The 19905-nt window shown below is 32.5% G+C and overlaps 3 protein-coding genes across 3 annotated transcripts; 1 reads left to right on the forward strand and 2 right to left on the reverse strand.

Moving 5' to 3' along the window:
* Positions 1 to 4738: 4738 nt before the first annotated feature.
* On the reverse strand, positions 4739 to 8620 carry LOC123198953 (disease resistance protein RPV1-like). Its single transcript, XM_044613757.1, has 4 exons — positions 8595 to 8620; positions 7973 to 8302; positions 5639 to 5731; positions 4739 to 5525 (listed from the first exon to the last, which is right to left on the reverse strand). The coding sequence occupies exons 1-4, from the start codon at positions 8618 to 8620 to the stop codon at positions 4739 to 4741; spliced, it is 1236 nt and encodes a 411-aa protein (XP_044469692.1).
* Positions 8621 to 10983: 2363 nt separating this feature from the next.
* LOC123198954 (pentatricopeptide repeat-containing protein At4g39620, chloroplastic-like) lies at positions 10984 to 12436 on the reverse strand. Its single transcript, XM_044613758.1, has 4 exons — positions 11793 to 12436; positions 11430 to 11672; positions 11254 to 11325; positions 10984 to 11071 (listed from the first exon to the last, which is right to left on the reverse strand). Exons 1-4 carry the CDS (start codon positions 12434 to 12436, stop codon positions 10984 to 10986), a joined length of 1047 nt encoding a protein of 348 aa, XP_044469693.1.
* Positions 12437 to 16716: 4280 nt separating this feature from the next.
* On the forward strand, positions 16717 to 19047 carry LOC123199274 (cytochrome P450 71AU50-like). Its single transcript, XM_044614173.1, has 2 exons — positions 16717 to 17670; positions 18268 to 19047. The coding sequence occupies exons 1-2, from the start codon at positions 16792 to 16794 to the stop codon at positions 18895 to 18897; spliced, it is 1509 nt and encodes a 502-aa protein (XP_044470108.1). The 5' UTR covers positions 16717 to 16791; the 3' UTR covers positions 18898 to 19047.
* The last annotated feature ends 858 nt before the right edge of the window (positions 19048 to 19905 follow it).

Below are 19905 nucleotides of genomic sequence, written 5' to 3' on the forward strand. Positions count from 1 at the left end.
AGAAAACTGTTTATGCTACTTTGTTTTCCTTCTCAAGTCGCGACTTTTTTCCATTTTCAACCTACCGGATAAGTCTCTCTCCTGCACTTTGTTTATGCTTCCGCAGGATGAGAAACTCATGAAAGCTGTGATAGAGTGGATTTGATCCAAGTCAAACCTATAATAGTTTGAGCTTGGATAGAAACCATAATGTCCAACTGGTAGTCAATACCATCGGAGAGCTACTAGTGGGGACACGGGAGTAAGTAATATTATCAGCAAAATAAATAATGTTAGTAATGAATAAAATAGTCAATCTTGAGTTTTCAAGCTGAATGGACTAGCTGATCCACTCCTCCAGATAACTCCACCTTCATAAAACTTTCTCTACATAACTGATAGAAATCATGGTGGCATATGAGAATCAGATGACGGTGATCGATGATCCTTTCGAAATTCTGACTAAGATCAGGCCATCTCTTCAAATTATGGGCCATCATGTTCTTGAAAGCCTAGCTGGTGGAGCCATATGCCAATTTGTGGTCCAAGAACTAGATCTGGAAAGCTTGTGGGGGTTCGTGACCCTACAAAGGTGAATTTCTAGCTGGTTTTAAACTTTATTATACTTTTTGGCCATATGGCTAATTCCCACTCAAGGTTTGATAACAAGCCTAAATTTTATTTACTCCAAAATTAAAATTTTCAGACCAAACAATCAGGTGTAGGACCTGTCCCACTCAATTAAATGACCTATTGTCAGAATAAATTGTGAATAGTATTATAAGAGTGAAAATGTCATATTTTAAAATTTAACATATTGTTTTAACAAGCCTAATTGAGACACCCATTGTCAACATATTAATATAATTTTGATAGTTTAAAAAATGATAATTACACCCTTAACGAACATAACAAAACAAATTTAAAGCATAAATATTATATTATAAACTATTACAACTATAATTATATTTTAAAAATATGTGAGGTGAGTATACTATTTTTTAAACAAGTGGGAAAAATATCAATTTGCCTATAATAGGTTTTAAAAAAGATATTAACACCCCTGTATAGTGTATGTAAAATATAAGACCACAATAAACTAGTGGTTCAAACAATACAGAGAATTCAAATAATGGCAGCATACGACATTATTATAGTGCGATCAACATCATTCCACGGTCCAGGAAGACCAAACACCAGGAACATTATAGAAGTCCAGCAAAATAATCTATGCCAGGGAAGAAAATACAGAAAACATTGGATGACGGTCACCGGAAAATTCGTGTCCACTGACCAAGTTGCTAGCTAAATCATTACGTGTGTGTTCAGGATCAACCCCGTCTGAAAACACGATGAATAACATATTGTTAATAACTTGACGGGCAAAATCTAGAAGGATTTTATTTAAAAAAAAAAAAAGAACAATAACTTCTCTCTAAGATTTGGAGAGCACAGTAAACACCTTCTCTCACAAAGTGTCGAAAGATATTTTGGGAGAATACAACAAAAAGGAAAGAATGATGCTGTGATGGATTTGAAGAAATGAAGATGATATTTATAGGCAACCATGACCTGCAAAGAACAATATTATATGTACATCTTTTGAGCACATAAAATAAGTACACAGATGATATGTTATTATATGATTAGATATTACTTTATCATTAATTTAAAATTACTCAATTATATGATAATATATTATTTATGTGTTTATTTTGTATACCTAAAATATATACACATAACTTTATTATTTTGTCATAGTCTGTTTGTCACGGACCCATAAATAAACTTTGAAAGTCAATGTTAAATAACAATAAAATATAAGAAGTTAATAAAAAATAATAAAATTTTATAAATAATATTAATAGTTTACCTGTACTAAATTAAAAACATGCTTGTAAAATCTTTTGTCAAAGTTTACATGCAAGCCATGTGAAACTGGCTTTCACATTTCATTTCAACACATCAGCGAAAGAAAGCTACTTTAAAAATTCTTAAATAGAATAGAGAACAGCAGAGCATAGGGCATAAATCTAGATTCTGAAGGTGACATATCCTGAAACCATTGAATTATTATTATTTTTTTGGTAAGTAACCATTGAATTATTATGCAAGACACCACTACAACTATACATAATACCATGAACAATGTTATGTACATCCAGTTTTGAGTACTTAATTAGGTGTTCAGATAATATATCATCATATGTGTGAGTGATAAACTAACATTTAATAACATCATGACATATTATCTAAATATCTAATTAAATATTTAAAATTAAGTGTACATAGTTTGACTTTAATACAATAAATTAAGTGTACATATTTACAAATAAATTGTACAAACTTATCTGTAAACAATAAGGTGATAGTTTGTAATTGATCATTTTTTATCTCACTTTAAAATTATCTAATCAGATATTACTACATTAGATTGTCTAAATAAATTTGCACAATATATGCAGATAAGTTGAATCCAACTTACTAGTTTCTTCGTATTGGAGGCTTGTATATTTCTGAATGAGACGACCAAACCAATTATCCAACATTTCGAATGTTTTGCTTTCGTCCATTTCTTCATGTTTCACGCAGCAAAAGAAAAAGCACCTCAAGCAGGCATTTATAACATTAGGAAATCTCAAGTCTCTCTCCACTGTTGTAGCTGTTTTATCTTTGGCGTACAGCAATCTCACTCCACAGTTCTTCACTTTGCTTTTTTTCCTGCAGTTATTACTTCCATGCTCAACAAAGAACTCCATGTAGCCTTGCTATCCAAACTGGCTGTAAGCAATTCCAGGGCCATGATTTCATAGTCATATCCTAAGAATAAATGATCTCCTGATTCAATAGCCGCTTCCAGGGTAACATATTGAAGCCTTTGGCAGGCTATATCCCTTTGGCAGGTTATATACCTTTGGCAGGTTAATCCTTGACAGCGATGTTGTGTTTTCCTGTGCCAAGAAAATCATCAACTTCTAGCCTTATTAAACATATCATTTAGAGCAATGCGATGGGTATTTACTTTGAGTATATAAATGAGTCTACATTTACTATGTGTAATTATATAATTGAGTGTTATTTTATTTTAATTAACTCAAAACCACTCAATTATTTAATAACATATATTTGTATATTCAAGGTTGTCATGCATAATTTTATTATTTTATTTATACGGAAAGGAGGGATATAAACTTACTCCAGAGCTAAACCATAGATCTGCATTTCTCTCAATATTGGTCAGAGTGTCAGTCAGATTCAGTTTCAGATTGAAACAATTGATAAAGCTGTTTCCTCATTGAGAGTTCCCATGCTTAGGCATTGAGTTGGTAAGCCTGATACCGTTTCCAGTGATGTGCAGCCCTTTGCTTCTATACGTAGTGACTTATCTGGAAGCTGGGGTAAGGACTTCAGCTTCCGGCAATCGCTTAAACCAAGCTCATACAGCTTTGAGAGCTCTTTGATGCTCTCTGGAAGTGTCTCAAAATTGCTTCCACCAAGATATAAAAATGTCAGCGAGTGTAATTCACCAAGGTTTTCGGGTAACACTTCGATATAACAGTTCTCCAGATTTAGATGCTCCAGTTTGTGGCAGGCTGGCAACTGGGACAGTAGCGAAACCGGTGACTTTTGATGCCCACATCGCAGGAACGATAATTTCTTCAGGTTGTTCAAACAAGTTAGAGTCAATGAAGGTATATCTGTTATACCAATTCCCTCGACTTCAATTTCCTCCAGGGCCTTCAAATTCTTGAGGCCATCAGGCAATCTGTCGATTTTCGAAGAGCCCGAAAGATAAAGACATTGAAGAGATTTAAACTTACCAATGCTCTCTGGGAGACTCTTTAGTCTTAAACAATTTTTGAGACTCAATTTCAGGAGAGTGGATAGATGCACTAATGGCGGCAGTTCTTCAATTGCAGTTCCATCTAAATATAACACTTCTACACTACCAGGGATGTATGGAACCGTTTCAATCTTTGGACAATTGGAGAGAATAACTACTCGAAGATTTTCTGACCCACCAATACTCTCGGGGAGACTTTCCAGCTTCAAACAATTCTCAAGACTCAATATTTTTAAACTGGAAAGATGCTTCAATAAGGGCAATTCTTTCATTGCAGTTCCATCTCAATATCACTCTTCTACCGTCTCAGGGATATATGGAACTATTTTGAGATTTGAACAGTCGGAGAGGACAAGTTTTCGAAGACATTTCCAACTGGCGTTGATCTGAAGACTTTCAAAGCTTTTACATTGTTGTAGATTCAAGAGGACAAGCTTACTGAGACCACAGATAGACGAGAAACCCTCCTGCAAATTTGTACAACCTTGTAGAATCAAGCTCACAAGATTCAGCCGAATAATTAAACCAGCAAAGGTACCTTAGCTCAGAGAAGTCAGATTCCAGGTCTTCAAAACCATATACCTTGTTACCGCTGGTGAAGCCGTAGGCTTCCAGGAACCTCAGGTTATACATCTTCTGGAAAGCTTTTGGTTGTAAATGTATCTCTCTTGCTTTAGACATATCCAAACTTATGCTTTGAATAACATTTTACCCCTAAAAATAAAAAACACGTTGACAATATATTAGTTTGAACATTATAAGACATTTTACTCGTTGTTAATGCACAGAACTTTATTAAAAATATAAATAAAAAATTAGTGTTTCGACTCTCACCATATTTTTGGTTAAAACCGAAAAGATATTATTCTCACCCCACAACCGAGTACGTTTGCTGGGATCATCAACAGATTTTTGTCAAACAATTTCTCTGCCCATATCTTGAAGTAAATCATGCATTGTTATAATGTTGGATGGGGTAGTGATGAGAGACTTTTGAATGAGAACATTTATACAACTATGTGAGACAAAGCCACAAGAATCCAAGACCTCCTCCAAAAGATATCCTTCACAACCTCTAAAGAAACATGAAATATCTAAAAATACTTGTTGTTGTTTGTAATCTAACCCATCATAACTCACTTTGAAGACCCTTTGGATATCCTTATGAGGACTTTTCTTCAAGTTTTGTAAAACGCCTTCCCAATCTTGCTTTGTCCTCTTGAATAGAGAGGACCCTAAATTTTTAAGAGCTACTAGAACACCTTTAGCATATGCTACTGCCCTTGATGATAGCTTAGAATAATCTTCTGTTGGGCCGCTTTCTCCAAATGCATATTTGTTAAAAAGCTGAAAAGCTTCATCCCTAGACATTTCTTCCATCTTGATTATGTGTATGGGATCCACACCACATTTTATTAGAACTTGCCCATCCCTTGTTGTTATGATTATTCGACTTTCAGAGTCCAGGTAATCAAAATCCTCGATTAAACATTCCATTTGTTCTAACTTTGTCACATCATCGAAAACAATAAGAGCACAACCAAGCCTTCTTTTTTGTGAGGTGAATCCGATATTGGGATTTTTGTCCCCGAAAACTTTAGAACTAAGTCTTTGGCGCAAGTCATTTAAGCCCTCACTTTTCTCTGATTCTTCTCTAATATTCCGAATGAAGTAAGAAGTGTCAAACTTTTTAGCTATCTTTCTGAATATAGCACCAACAAGAGTTGTCTTGCCTACACCTCCAAGCTCCAAATTCCTAACTTGCGAACATTGGACGATAATAAATTTTTAATTTTCTCAATCTTTGAGTCCAACCCTACAAGGTTGTAGTTGTCAATTACCAAGTACTCATCATTCAGTTTCTTCAAAATATCCTCAACAATATCGTTTACAAGTGTTGATTCATCTCTTAAAAAAAAAAAATGAAACAATACTAAAAACAGATAAATAAAAAAGATTGTGTTAAATAAGTGATCAAAGATTTATGAAAAATGTATGGATAGAGTATTAAACTCCTCTATTGCCCTAAATTATATAATATAAGGTTGGCATATAACAAAGAACTGTCATGAAATGAACTAATGTATTTTCTTATTAAAAAAATTAATGTTCAATTGCTCCAAACTTTGGATTTAAACATAAATGATAATCACTAGCAAAACGTACGAATATAAATGAGATCTGCCAACTGATGAAGATCAGTGGTCAACTAATACAAAAGAAATGAAAATGCAGTTTCTTGTAAGGTCAAATAGTCAATATGATGAGTTTTATTATTACAATTTTAATAACAAAACGCAACGTATTGGTAGCAGATTATACAAGGATATGGATATCATTTGTATATATAATATTACTCTTATTTAATGTATTTTATTTTTTTAATTATATGTTAAAGATTATAATATTTTTCTTTCGGCAAAGGAATGCAATTGTTAGTAGGAAACTTTCTTTTTTAAATTAGAATTAGTTTTCCTATCGTTATTGGCCCTGATGAAGCCACTTATAGGCTAAGGTGGACCTAAGCTATCCCTCAATATTTCATACAATTTAATTACCCCACTCAAAAAATTATTTACAACAATATAGTGGTATATATGCTCCGAGTTGATGCAGTTTGAGAATTTTATCAAATTAAACTGAAAAAAATAATTTAAAAAATTTCTAAACCAAGCTAAATCATTTTAGATTTCAAACTAAATTAAACCAAATTAAAAAATATAGTTTGATTTAATTTGAATTATGGTTTAAACTGTAGTTATCAATAACGTACGATACATAATACGTATTTTACGATATGATATGATATGATATGATACAAGTGAAAAATCATATGTATCATAAGATATATCATATTAATATGATATAACAGATATATTTTACGATATAATATGTATTTCTGATATGAATTGATACACTATTTTAAAGAAAAAAAATATGCGATTTGTGTGTTTATAAAAAATTTACAAATGTTAAGATATTTTTCAAAATGATGATGTGTTAATAATAATTTTTTATTATTTTATTAATATTTTATTTTTTAAAATGTGCTTCATACAAAATGATACATAATATATGGTATAAAAAATTATAATTTATGGTTTGAAAATCGCCTAAACCATAACCCAATTTGAAAAAACGATTTGAAAAATTTTTAACTCAAACCAAACTATTTTACAAACCAAACCAAATTGAACTATAAGGTTTTATAGTTTGAATCAAATTATGCACACTCGTACAACAATATGCTAAATTCATATTTGACTTGATTCTGTACTATGGCCTAAAAGAAGCTACATGAAATTTTAGATTAGAAAACAAAATGCCAAATGACTATTTCCCACCTAAGGTCAGATGAAATGACATGATTCTCACCCCTTTAGGTTGAAAAAGTCAATTTCTCACGTATCTATCAAAATCAATTATTAATTTTTACTATTAAAAAGTATTTATTTTATTTTTTTTTCAAGTATTAAAATTGAAGTGTGTTGCGGGGGTGTCAATGTTAATTTTTAAAAATTCACTAAGGAAAAATGAATATCTTCCCTTCCTTATTCAAAAAATTATCATATTTATCTCATATATTTAAAGGGTGGGAATATATCACCTCATCAAATCTTGAGTGGGACACAGTCATTTGGCCTAGATAAAAAAACACATTTGATACAAACTTAATAAATTAAGGTTTTAATAAAGGATAAGTTCTTTATTACCTAATAAATAATATTCTATTTTTATAGGCTTTCCCGTGTCGGTGTGATTTCTTTTATCACGTATTCAGAAGATTATAATTGTATTGATAAAAAAAATATTAATATTATGATTATTAAAAAAAAAAAAAAACTATTTATCAATAAAGTAAAGGTTAAAGCAATGAAAAAAAAAAGGCTATTTGAGACTTGGGAGAATTTATCAATCAGCAAAGGAGAACAGTTTGAACTATAATAAAGACCACAGTGTTATCTGAAACATTATGATCTTATAAAATAAATAAAATAAATTGAATAAAACTAATATGGATAAACCGATTTTATTAACGTATCCATACAAATTGAGATTAAATTTATATGGAAAAGTCGATAAAATTTGTTTATATGTTCAATATTTCTCAAATAAAATAGCCAGAAGTGATAATAAATTAACCATTACCTAGTGTTATTTGAAACAAAGCCACCCTGGTTGCTTGTTTCCGTCAAAGCAGTCTTCCATCTTTGCGACAACCCTGGATCTTTAACCTTAAAACGATCTTCAAGCTGGGAAAATGCCTTTCCAAATTCTCCCTCTTGATGCCTTACATCTGATGGATCTACGCGATAAAAGATCGGAATTACAATCTGACCGTACTTGTTCTTGCATTCAAGGATCTTTTCAAGTTCTCTGAGACACCAGCTTGAAGAACCGTACCCTTCAGAGAAAATGATAACTGAGATCTTTGACTGTTCGATTGCAGTCAGAAGAGCTGGAGAATCTTCTTCTCCTCTGTTAAGTTTATAATCAGTGAAAGTATTAATGTTTTCCCGGTTGAAGGCATCATACCGTTGACTTGTAAAGTTTTTCCGAGTCTCCTCACCCCGGAAACTAAGAAAAACTTTGTACTTTAGTGTTGGAGCAGAAGAAGAAGAAGAAGAAGAAGAAGAAGAAAAAGAAGAAGAACAACGGGAAAAAGAAGAAGAACAGGAAAAAGAAGAACTGGAAGCCATTAAGTTCCAGTGATCAGAGGCACTGCACATGTAAGAGAGTAAATGAGTTTATACTTATATTCCATTCTCACAAAGTCTTTGATTGGTTTCTGTGCATTTCTACTTTCTATTTTATTTTTTCATCTCTTTTCCCGGAAGACACATGCCCTCCACAAAATTTTGAGGGCTAAAGTGAAAGTAACTTATTTCATCTATTGACACAAATCCAAACTCACCACCCATACAAATGGTCATTCTTTAAACATTTATTTGGTTATAATTTTTTAATTTTACAATTGAATAATTCTATCGATTGATATTAAGTGTACGAATAAAAATTTCATTCAACTTGATGGTGGACTGTTAGGCTAGTCACTTTGAAGTTTCCCAATTTGATGTTGGGACTTCACGGAGTGGAAATCTTATATAAACATGATTAAAGATTTTTTTCTATTATTACAGTAGAAAAAACAAGTTAATTATATTGATTGCATGATCCCAATTTAATATAAGACGACTGATTTTTCTTACAAATGAGATCAAACATGAAGATAATCTTATAGATACTCAATAGTTCAACTTCTAAGTAGAATTTACTAATTGTTTTTGAGTTATGGAAAATTTTGTTTTGATGTGAGTCTGATTGTTTTCCTTATAGATTGTCAACAAATAATCGTTTTTGAGTATTGATTTCTTTGATGAAAATTTGAAATTAGTAGTGAAATTTTGGATTAATGTAGAGAATTAATCAATCTTGGAATTCACTTTAAAAATGCAAAGATATTTTAGAACTCAAAAAATGATTTCTACCCCTACCTAAAATAAAACGACTTCGTGATGATTAGCTCTTATTGGCGGGGAAACATAATCCATAAAAAAAGCTCGCATGTTTCAGACAATTTATGAGTGGTTGCAACTGTCTTTAGTTCACTGCTGAAAGCCTTGATATCATAAGCTTTGCTATGGATGATCCTAATAGCTTTTGAGGAATCATATCTGGTATCCAGAGGACAGTTCATTTGTGAAGTGACTATAATGGTTGTTGCTATGGTTGCAGGCTACCAGCCAAAGGCTATCTATTGGAATGACCCCGAAAACTTTAAGGTTGCCTAAGCCTGGCGAGATGCTTCTTTCTGTTCATGGTTCACCTCTCGGTGTTTACAAGGAGGAGAACATGGAAGCAATACGGGGTAGGCATTTACATACCGGAATTTCTCTTTCTGAATAACCAAAGTAGCATTGGCTTCCCCCACTAAACAAAATGACAGAGGCCTTTTTGTTTCGTAGATAATTTGTGCGAGACAATAGTAAAACTGAGACAGTTTAATGTACCCCTGAAACTTGTTCTGCAGTTTGTTCAGTTCTGATGCTGTGAATTCTTGATTGCAGAGTCAGATGAGGATTGACTGGCTTCGAGCTGTTCTCTTCTTGATCTTAGTTTATGACAAGCAATGGCGGCCCACTCAAAGTGGGTCTGAATGTAGTTGTATTATTGTAATTGAAATTGTATTTTTATTCTGAAGAGCCTATTATCTTGACACTGATTTTGACCTAAAACTAGTGTGTATCATATTAACAATCAGTTTAGTAAATACAAAAGAATTGTAGTTCTTTCGCCGCATGAATACAATTACACTATAGGCATGAAATTAATCTTCTAGATTGGGGGTTCAAACATGCTGAATTGAGTTCAACTTGATGTTTCACCTCAAACAATGAGTTCCAGTGTTGTCAACTCAAGCTCGAACTCTAAAGTAAAAGTAAGAACTCTGGTTTGTCTCAAGAAATTATTGCTAAATTTTATAATAATAAAATTATATATATCTTTTTTGAATACATAAACAAATACACATTTAATATTTGTCATCAAGTGATCAAATATTTTGAATTAAAAAATAAAGTAATATATAATTATATAATGACACCTCATGTGTGTATTCAAAAGTGTATACTTTAGTTTGAGTACAAACAACATGAACATGTCAAAAAGGGAGCAACTCCTAAACAAGCAATAATGCATAAGCATTTCTGATAAAAAATTTCTGTCATATTCTGTGTTGAAGGCAAAGGATTTCTGGGAATATGATGTTACAACACAGTAATCAACAAGCAGAAACACAATTGTCGGTCGACACAAGATATTCGTGTTATATCATTCATACGAGAACAGAAATGTGAAAAATGTTAAATATTGAGGTTATTTTTGTATTTTACTTATTCAAGGCAGTTGAACTTTAGAATGTGTGATGATCCATAATTTTTGGTACTTTGCTCAGTCAAGTATGGTTTGCATTTAATGTAAGCATGACTTCATTGTTTTAGTGATGTTAAAAAAGCCTTGTATTATGAACGAAATAGAAGCAGAAAAATACAGCAGAAAATTCTCTCATATCTTCCTGTGTTTTTCAAGTTTTCCTTCACTTTACAACTCTGCTCCGGCGTAACTTTCTTAATCTGTCACTTGATCTTTTCTTCAGCATTTTAATACTCCTGATCTTCTTTCATTCTTATATTTGATAACAAAAAACTGGCTTCTCTATCCTGAATCCCGATCTTAAATATCCTGCGCCTGTGTATTTAGTAGAGAAGTAAATGAACTAAACATTTATCAGTTGGTTTATCAAACATGAAAATGAAAGTAAAGCATAAGAACTTGGTTTTATTTCTAGCTAGTAGATGGCTGTGTTTAAAATTAAACCCAAATCTTGAACTGAAGCAATTTGATTTTCATCATTACAAAGATATACATACCAGATCATATGGAAACAAACAATGCGCTCAACAGCTAAGTGATCAGGTGCTAACTTGCCCATCATTCCAACGCTATATTTGCCTTGAATCTTAGAATCAGTAAAAGATCAGAATACTTGAATAAGAAAAAATCTCACATCGACCTATGTCTTTTCAAGAGTCCCTAGTTTGCTCACATCATTTTAGCACTAGCTGATTCTGGACTAGCCATTTTAGACCCGAAAGTTTCCAAAGCCTCCAAGAAAAATCTTTTATTTGGGACTATACCATCTCTCTCCATCCGCTTTAGCAATTTTTGTACTAGATATTTCATATTGACTTTGGTGTAGGCTTTGTAAAGAAGTCTATATGTTGACAAATCTGGAGTCACCTTCAAATCGTGCAGGTTGTCAAAAAGTGCATCTGCTTCCACAGGCAAACTGTTCATGCCGTAAACATCAAGCATGGCTTTCAGTGTTGAAACTTTTATCCCCTTCCCTGACTTGATGAGCTCATCGAATATTTATCTGGCCCTAGAAACAGAGTCACAATATCCATACATTGTAATAAGACTCTCATATGTTATGAAGCTTCGTTTGTACTTCATATCAGCCATCTTTAGGAAAATGTCTTCAGCTTTCCCTCGAAGTCTTGCTTTCCCATAGTTAATGATCATTGAATTAAATGTTGGCAGTGTTGGATTCTCCCTGGAGTGCGACAAGCTCTTAAACACTTGTTCTATCTTGTCAAAAGCTTGCTTCTTCCCATATGAATCAATCAGCAAATTAAATGTAATAATATCTGGCTTACACCGAGCACGTTTCATGCGGGAAAGTATATCTTCCATTTCTCTGATCATCCCATTTTTCCTATATGCATCCATCACACCATTGTAAGTATAAATATCGGGAGAAAGAAAACTTTCATCAAGTTCTTTGAACAAAGCATTAACTTGAGCAACATTTCGGGCTTGAGCAAAAGCTCTCAAAAGAATATTATATGTCACAATGCTGGGTTGACAACGTTCCATTCCCTTCATCTTCTCAAAATAACCAAGCGCTTTGGCTAATGCCTTTCCTTTATCCCGAGTGTGGAGGTGGGCAGTAATTAGAGCATTATAAACAGAAGTGTCAGGTCGGCACCCACTATTACGCATCTCAGAAAAGAGCCACATAGCCATCCTAGTTTGGCCTTTCTTTCCCATAACTGTTATCAACTTAGAATAAATGCCATTATCAGCAATGTACCAGCGTTGTTTTTGCATCCATCTGAACACCTGAAAGTTCGATATTTATAAATGACAAATGGTTCATTACATAAGTTTACCTATGGAAATGCCAGATTAGTAATCTAAATATCTTTGCTTTCACTTAGTAACTCATTTTTTCCAAACAGATTAATACAATAACTCAAAATTATAAATCAACATCAGGGGATGACCGATATTACTGTGGAAAAGTTGCTGAACCGGTTATAGTACAAAATCAATGTTGCATACGAGAATGTCTGTTACAAACACGACACTAAAGACTATCAAAAGCGACAATCCCAGTACCAGTACAGCGATATGATTCCCAATGCCGTAACCTTTCTTCCCATGATTTAGTATTAATGAGATTATCATACTTTGGATATGTTACAACACCATAAATCCTAGTATCATTACCAGAAATGAATTGAGAAGAGACGGGATTGGATCAATGTTTTCATATACTTGGATTGAGCATTGGCCAAATCAAATGACCGGTTTGATAAGTTAGATTGGTGAGAGATTAAATAAATGTTAAAAATATTCAACAAGATATAATTGTGACTTAGTGGTATATTGTAAATATTTCATACTAGATGAACTTAATTCGAGTTAGATTTAATAGTTTATGTCTTTGAGTAGAGTCGTCTTAGCTCAATAATTGATTTATTTATTCATTCAGTAGCACTATTTATCTGACTACTAATATTATTAATTATTCATACAGTTAGCGATGCTGTGAATTAACTTTAATGAACTTAAGTTTGCATTGGATATTAAGACTTTGATTTGAGTTTGAAGTGACACTAAGCTTGACTAGACTACAGTTGAATCCACCCCTATTGAACATGACCCAAACTATATTTTGTGTTAAAAAACTTAATCCAAACCTAATTTTTTCATATCAGGTTAATAAGTTGTAAAAAAAAACATCAACACTAATTTGAGTCTTAACAATTGCAAAACTTTCTACTATTAAACTTGCCAACTCATATTAAAACAATATATAACCAAACATAATTTTGATCTTCTTGTACGGTGAATATCTTTTGCAATTGGTGAGATTTGGTATGAGTTCTACAGTTGCAAAGTTTTCACTTTCTAACTTGAAAAATTAAATAAAAAATAAAACATGCAATATACTTATCCAACTTCTAGATAAATTAAATAAAAATAAAAATAATATATAATTAAACAAAATTATACCTTAGTGATATGACACATAATCTTTGCAATTATTTGAATTTTAGTAAAGGCAAAATTTTACAAAACCATATGCTGACTTCACTATGATGGTTTGATCATATTAATAAAACAGGTAAATCATAACTCAATGTGATTTACTTGGTTCAAATTGATTTAGATGACACTGCACTTCTCAATCTTAAATAACAAAGGAGCATATTTTCGATTTTTTTTTTTCCCACAAGGATTCCTCATGTCATGAAATAGGGTTTGGAAGATAGACTTCTCTCAACCCTACTATTTAATGTGAACTAGAAATGAAGGAGGTCCAACTCACCTTTGCAAATTTCTATCTTTGTCTAATTATTTTTACTTATTTATTCTTTGAAAACATTACTCAATCACATGACACACTATATGTATAGTTAAAAGTGCATGCATACATAGAATAATATTATGTGTATGCATTTTTAATACAAAATTATATCATGATGTGATTGAGTGATGTTTAATTAATGATAAAATAAAATCTAATCTTATGATGAAATATCTATGTATGTACATATTTGTATATAAAAAATGTGTATACAAAATGTTGCTCTTGCACATAATTTTACTCTTTTCATTTGATTAGATATTTCAGTTTAGGAATTATATGATTTGGTGTAATGCTATTATGGTTACTTTTTAATTATAATCTTTCATCAATTAATATCTATTTTGATTTAAATTGAAAAATATCATACATGACCCATAAGGTTTTTATAGTTATGAAATGAATGATGACTTTTAAATAGATCCTTTACTAACTGATATAAGGCTAGAGTTTAAATTCTACTTCTAATCCCTTGGCCAAATTCATTTTTTAATCACTTTTTTTTTTGAAATAACAATTTTCATTTATGAAAATGGATATTGATAGAGATGACAATTTAATTTGCAAAATTGGATCTTTGGCTTATCCCTCTCCGAACGAGAAGAAGATTTTTTAATAAAGACAGGGATAAGAACAAGGATGAAGATGATTAAAATTCCCATAATCAGGGATGAGAATAAATATATCCTCGATCCGTCATTTCTTTAGCCTGTCCCCTCTCTTGTTTGTTCTCTCCCATATATATTTCATAAATCTTTACATATTAAATTATTTTTAAAAATTTTGAATTATTGCAAATATGTTTTGACACCTAATAATTATTCTATTATTTTTTTAGCGAGGATGAGGAGATGAAGGGAAAGTAAATTTTCTTCACAAGGAGAAAAATAAGGATTAACCATCATTCCCATATTAGAGAAAAGATGAGGACAAAAATTAAGGTATTTGACTCCTATTTGTTGTTACCATCTTTATATAATGAGGGAAAAAAATGAATTTTTTAAGTTTTAAAAATGAAATATTGTAGTTTCCTCTAGTTTTCATCAAGTTCTTATATAGAAAATGAATAAGCAGTCCTTGCCAAGTTGGTCATTGTCTTGAATGGGTCAATATAGGAGAAAAAAAAGTGAATAATGCATTTGATAAAATATTCTAATATTAGATAAAAAATGGTTCTATAAGAAATTTAATTTTTAATTGACAACACATGACAATAATATTTCAAGTTTTTTATTTTTCAACAAGGCATGACAATAATGTTTCAATTTTTTTATTTTGGAAATGATAAAAAGGCTGAAATCATAGACTAGCAAATTTATAAGAAAAATCATTAAAAATTGAAGGCTCAAAAATTAACCTGACTTGATTTAACTCAAATTCGTTTAGGTAAACCTCAAGCTAAGTTTGAACAAAAAGGGTTAGTTCATTTTTGAAACTAAGTTAAATTCGAATTGGAGTGAGTGTGGCTTGATCCACCTCATGACCCATTAATTAATAATTTTCAATATGACTTATTAATCTAACTAGAACAAAAAAAAATTAAGTTAGGGTTGAATTATTTAATATAAAACCTAATTCGAATTGTTTTCAAATTAATCCACAACTGAATCAAGTTGCATTTAGGTTAACATAAAATCAACCCAAAATGATCAACATGCTTGATTCACCAACTTTCCGATATTTTGTAGATGTTATGCCTTTTGAATCTTTTTCCATATTGCTTGTTTAAAAATAAAAAAATTGTAAACGACCTTTTGTCTCACATCTTTTGTTTAGAAGATTTGTATTGTGCTATTATTAGATCGGGTAATCCTAAATAGTGAGAGACAATTATAGAACAGGGAAAGGCTATAAAAGGGTGTAATAGAGTATTTTGGGATTCAATAATTGAAACAAGTTTCGTGTTTTCCCCCTATTAAAAAAACACACAGTTGTAAGGAGTTCTGTGACTTTTCTCGGCCAAAAAATCACATCATTAATTTGTAAGCAAGTTTGGATTAGACGAAATATTTATGTATATCTTAATTTGTTCACAAAGTTTAAAGTCTGACCTTACATGACTCTTACTATTGCGCCTGCAGATTTTGAATCTTTTGACATAATCTTCATCATTTACTAAGAACTTCCGAACTTCCATTAGAAAAAGGTGTCAATTCAATATGTAATACGAAATGTTTAAAAAATTATATTGTATACGTGATTCTCTTGATCAATTATAGATGGGACCTTGTAGAAAATGTCACTTTCTTTCTTTATCAACTTTAATTTTAGATAAAGAGAATTAGGAAAAAAACAAAAAAAGATTAGTAGGTTCCTAGGGAAGTCACAATATGTAGTTGGTTGCATTAATTTCTGGTTAAGATATATTAAGTAATTATTTAATCCAAGTTCAATGCCAACCGAGTCCGAATAAGGGTATGTTTAAATCCAAAAAATTGTTCAAGCTAACAATATGTAGTTGGGACTACTCCAGCCTGAGTTCTGACCCGTTCAAATTTAGTCCTCGGGTCCAGCCATCATTTAATAGAAATCATCGAGGGTACCTCAAAAGAGAAAAGCATTGTGATAATGCAATTATGTGAGTGGCCATGATCATTGAACTTATCTCCGTTTTATCCTTTTCGTCTGTCTTAAATACTTCACTGGCACCGGTTCCATCTATTTATTATGGTCTCTTAATTTGTCATCTCCATCGGAGAGAAGCAGCAAAGTTTTAGCCTTTTGAAATTAAAAGATTTCCAGCATAATCATGTCTTGGACTTGGACCTCACTTGCTCTTGTGGCCCTCTTCTTCTTCCTCCAAGCTTTGCTGTGGAAAAAGGATACAAAATCTAACCGATTACCTCCAGGTCCAAGAGGGTTTCCCATTTTCGGAAGCCTTCATTTGTTAGGCAAGTTTCCTCACAGAGATTTTCAAAAACTTGCAAAAAAATATGGCCCCATCATGTTTATGCGCTTAGGCTTGATGCCAACAGTCGTAGTTTCATCACCTCAAGCTGCTGAACAGTTCCTGAAAACACACGATCTTATTTTTGCCAGCAGGCCTGCTATTGAAGCTTCAAATTATATGAGTTATGGGCATAAGAGTTTAGCCTTTTCTCCTTATGGGTCTTATTGGCGCACCGTCCGCAAGATGTGCACCTTGGAACTTCTTAGTATGGCTAAGATCAATTCTTTCCAGGGCATGAGAAAAGAAGAGCTTGATCTCTTGATTGAATATGTAAAAGAGGCTGCCGAAGGTGGTGTTGCTGTTGATCTTACTGCAAAGGTGTCGTCTCTGACCGCTGACATGACTTGTCGAATGGTTTTTGGGAAGAAATATATGGAGGAGGAGTTTCATGAGAAAGGGTTCAAGGCCGTGATCCAAGAGGCTTTGACATTGGCAGCCATTCCAAATTTGGGTGATTACATCCCTCAAATTGCTTCACTTGATCTCCAGGGGCTGAGAAAGCGGATGAAGGCGGTTTCCAAGGTGTTTGATGCCTTCTTTGAAAAGATTATTGATGAGCATGTTCGATCCAAGGATGAAAAGAGAACCAAAGATTTTGTTGATGTCATGTTGAGCTTCTTGGGATCAGAAGAAACCGAGTACAAAATTAATCGAGAGCATATCAAAGCCATAATCTTGGTATAGTTTAGTTTCTTTTATGTTCTTGAAATATTTTAGTTTTTAAAATGCTTTAAAACTAGTACAAAACGTTTGAGCGGTGTTTTAAAAGTATAAAGAAAATTTGACATATGATTATCTTTTTCTTATTTTTTATTAAATTAAAAATTGATTTTATATTTTATTCTATTTCAAAATTTCAAATTATAAATATGATTTTTGTCCACTGTTTTTTCCAACATCTAAAACTTCTTTCATCTTTAGTGTGTTTAAATTCATCTCTCCATATTTAACTTCTCTAATTGTTGGCCATTGCTCAAAAAATTAATTTCGTCAGATTTGATTTACATTAATTATTTGGTTATAGGTTGATAGAGTTGCTTAAATACACACCATATTATTACTAAAGTTTTATTTTTTTTAAAGAAATATGTTTGTTGTATTTTTTAAATAAAATTTGATATTTATAAAAAACTCTTATATGTTTTATATTTGTATGTTTCCTCACGTTTCTCTTCTCTATTTTTGAGAATATACTTCTCCGAATTTCCGCGTTTCCTTCTCAGTTCTGCATGTTTAAACCTAATGATTGTATTCTTTTTGGCTGGATATGATCAGGATATGCTTACAGCTGCAATGGACACTTCAGCTACTGCCGTAGAGTGGGCACTTTCAGAACTCATGAAACATCCTGAAGAAATGAAGAAAGTACAGAAAGAACTGGAAACTGCCGTGGGACTGGACAGGATGGTTGAAGAATCAGATTTGGACAACCTGGAATACTTGGACATGGTTGTGAAAGAAACCCTCAGGCTCCATCCTGTAGGCCCTTTATTACTCCCCCATGAATCTGTTGAAGATTGCACAATAAATGGCTACCACATACCCAAGAAATCACGAGTTGTTATAAATGCATGGGCAATCGGAAGAGATCCAGAAGCCTGGACTGATCCTGAGAAGTTTTGGCCGGAAAGGTTTGTCAGTAGTAACATTGATCTTCGCGGTCGAGACTTTCAGCTTATCCCATTTGGTTCCGGCCGCAGAGGGTGCCCTGGAATGCAGTTGGGTCTCACTGCGGTGAAGCAAGTGGTAGCACAGCTTGTGCATTGCTTTGATTGGGAGCTTCCGGATGGGATGCTGCCGAGTGAATTGGACATGAGTGAGGAGTTTGGTCTTGTGATTCCTAGAGCTAAGCATCTCTTGGCTGTTCCTACTTATCGTCTGAAAATAAATGATAATAAGCTCTGAAAAGGAGTAACATTATGAGGTTCTTAAATTCAGCTTAACTTCAATTTCTAAAACTGTTTTCATTTTTCTTATGTAATGCAATAATCCTGTGTTTACTTTGCATTAATCTAATAGAAAGATATAAGATATTCAGAGAAAACTGTTTATGCTCCTTTGTTTTCCTTCTCAAGTCGCGACTTTTTTCCATTTTCAACCTACCGGATAAGTCTCTCTCCTGCACTTTGTTTATGCTTCCGCAGGATGAGAAACTCATGAAAGCTGTGATAGAAGTGGATTTGATCCAAGTCAAACCTATAATAGTTTGAGCTTGGATAGAAACCATAATGTCCAACTGGTAGTCAATACCATCGGAAAGCTACTAGTGGGGACACAGGAGTAGGTAATATTATCAGCAAAATAAATAATGTTAGCAATGAATAAAATAGTCAATCTTGAGTTTTCAAGCTGAATGGACTAGCTTATCCACTCCTCCAGATAACTCCACCTTCATAAAACTTTCTCTACATAACTGATAGAAATCATGGTGGCATATGAGAATCAGATGATGGTGATCGATGATCCTTTCGAAATTCTGACTAAGATCAGGCCATCATGTTCTTGAAAGCCTAGCTGGTGGAGCCATATGCCAATTTGTGGTCCAAGAACTAGATCTGGGAAGCTTGTGGGGGTTCTTGACCCTACAAAGGTGAATTTCTAGCTGGTTGTGAACTTTATTATACTTTTTGGCCATATGGCTAATTCCCACTCAAGGTTTGATTACAAGCCTAAATTTTATTTACTCCAAAATTAAAATTTTCAGATCAAACAATCAGGTTTAGGACTTGTCCCGCTTAATTAAATGACCTATTGTCGGAATAAATTATAAATAGTAGAGTGAAAATGTCATCTTTTAAAATTTAACATATTGTTTTAACAAGCCTAATTGAGACGCCTGTTGTCCAAACTAAATTTGACAAAAATTTTTATTAAATTTAATAGTTAGGTGAGAAAATAGTTTTTAAATTTAAA

The sequence above is a fragment of the Mangifera indica genome, chromosome 16 (genome assembly GCF_011075055.1).
Source record: "Mangifera indica cultivar Alphonso chromosome 16, CATAS_Mindica_2.1, whole genome shotgun sequence".
Taxonomy (NCBI): domain Eukaryota; kingdom Viridiplantae; phylum Streptophyta; class Magnoliopsida; order Sapindales; family Anacardiaceae; genus Mangifera; species Mangifera indica.

Coding starts and splice junctions, on each gene's coding strand:
- LOC123198953 (XM_044613757.1), bottom strand. CDS start 8,620: ATGCACAGAAACCAATCAAAGACTTT. Junction 5,732..7,972: donor TTTGTTTCAAATAACACTAG/GTAATGGTTAAT, acceptor TTTTTTTTTAAG/AGATGAATCAACACTTGTAA. Junction 5,526..5,638: donor GACAACTACAACCTTGTAGG/GTTGGACTCAAA, acceptor TGCTATATTCAG/AAAGATAGCTAAAAAGTTTG.
- LOC123198954 (XM_044613758.1), bottom strand. CDS start 12,436: ATGGGAAAGAAAGGCCAAACTAGGATGGCTATGTGGCTCTTTTCTGAG. Junction 11,326..11,429: donor TCAGCTAGTGCTAAAATGAT/GTGAGCAAACTA, acceptor AGGCAAATATAG/CGTTGGAATGATGGGCAAGT. Junction 11,072..11,253: donor GTTTGTTTCCATATGATCTG/GTATGTATATCT, acceptor CTAAATACACAG/GCGCAGGATATTTAAGATCG.
- LOC123199274 (XM_044614173.1), top strand. CDS start 16,792: ATGTCTTGGACTTGGACCTCACTTGCTCTTGTGGCCCTCTTCTTCTTC. Junction 17,671..18,267: donor ATATCAAAGCCATAATCTTG/GTATAGTTTAGT, acceptor GGATATGATCAG/GATATGCTTACAGCTGCAAT.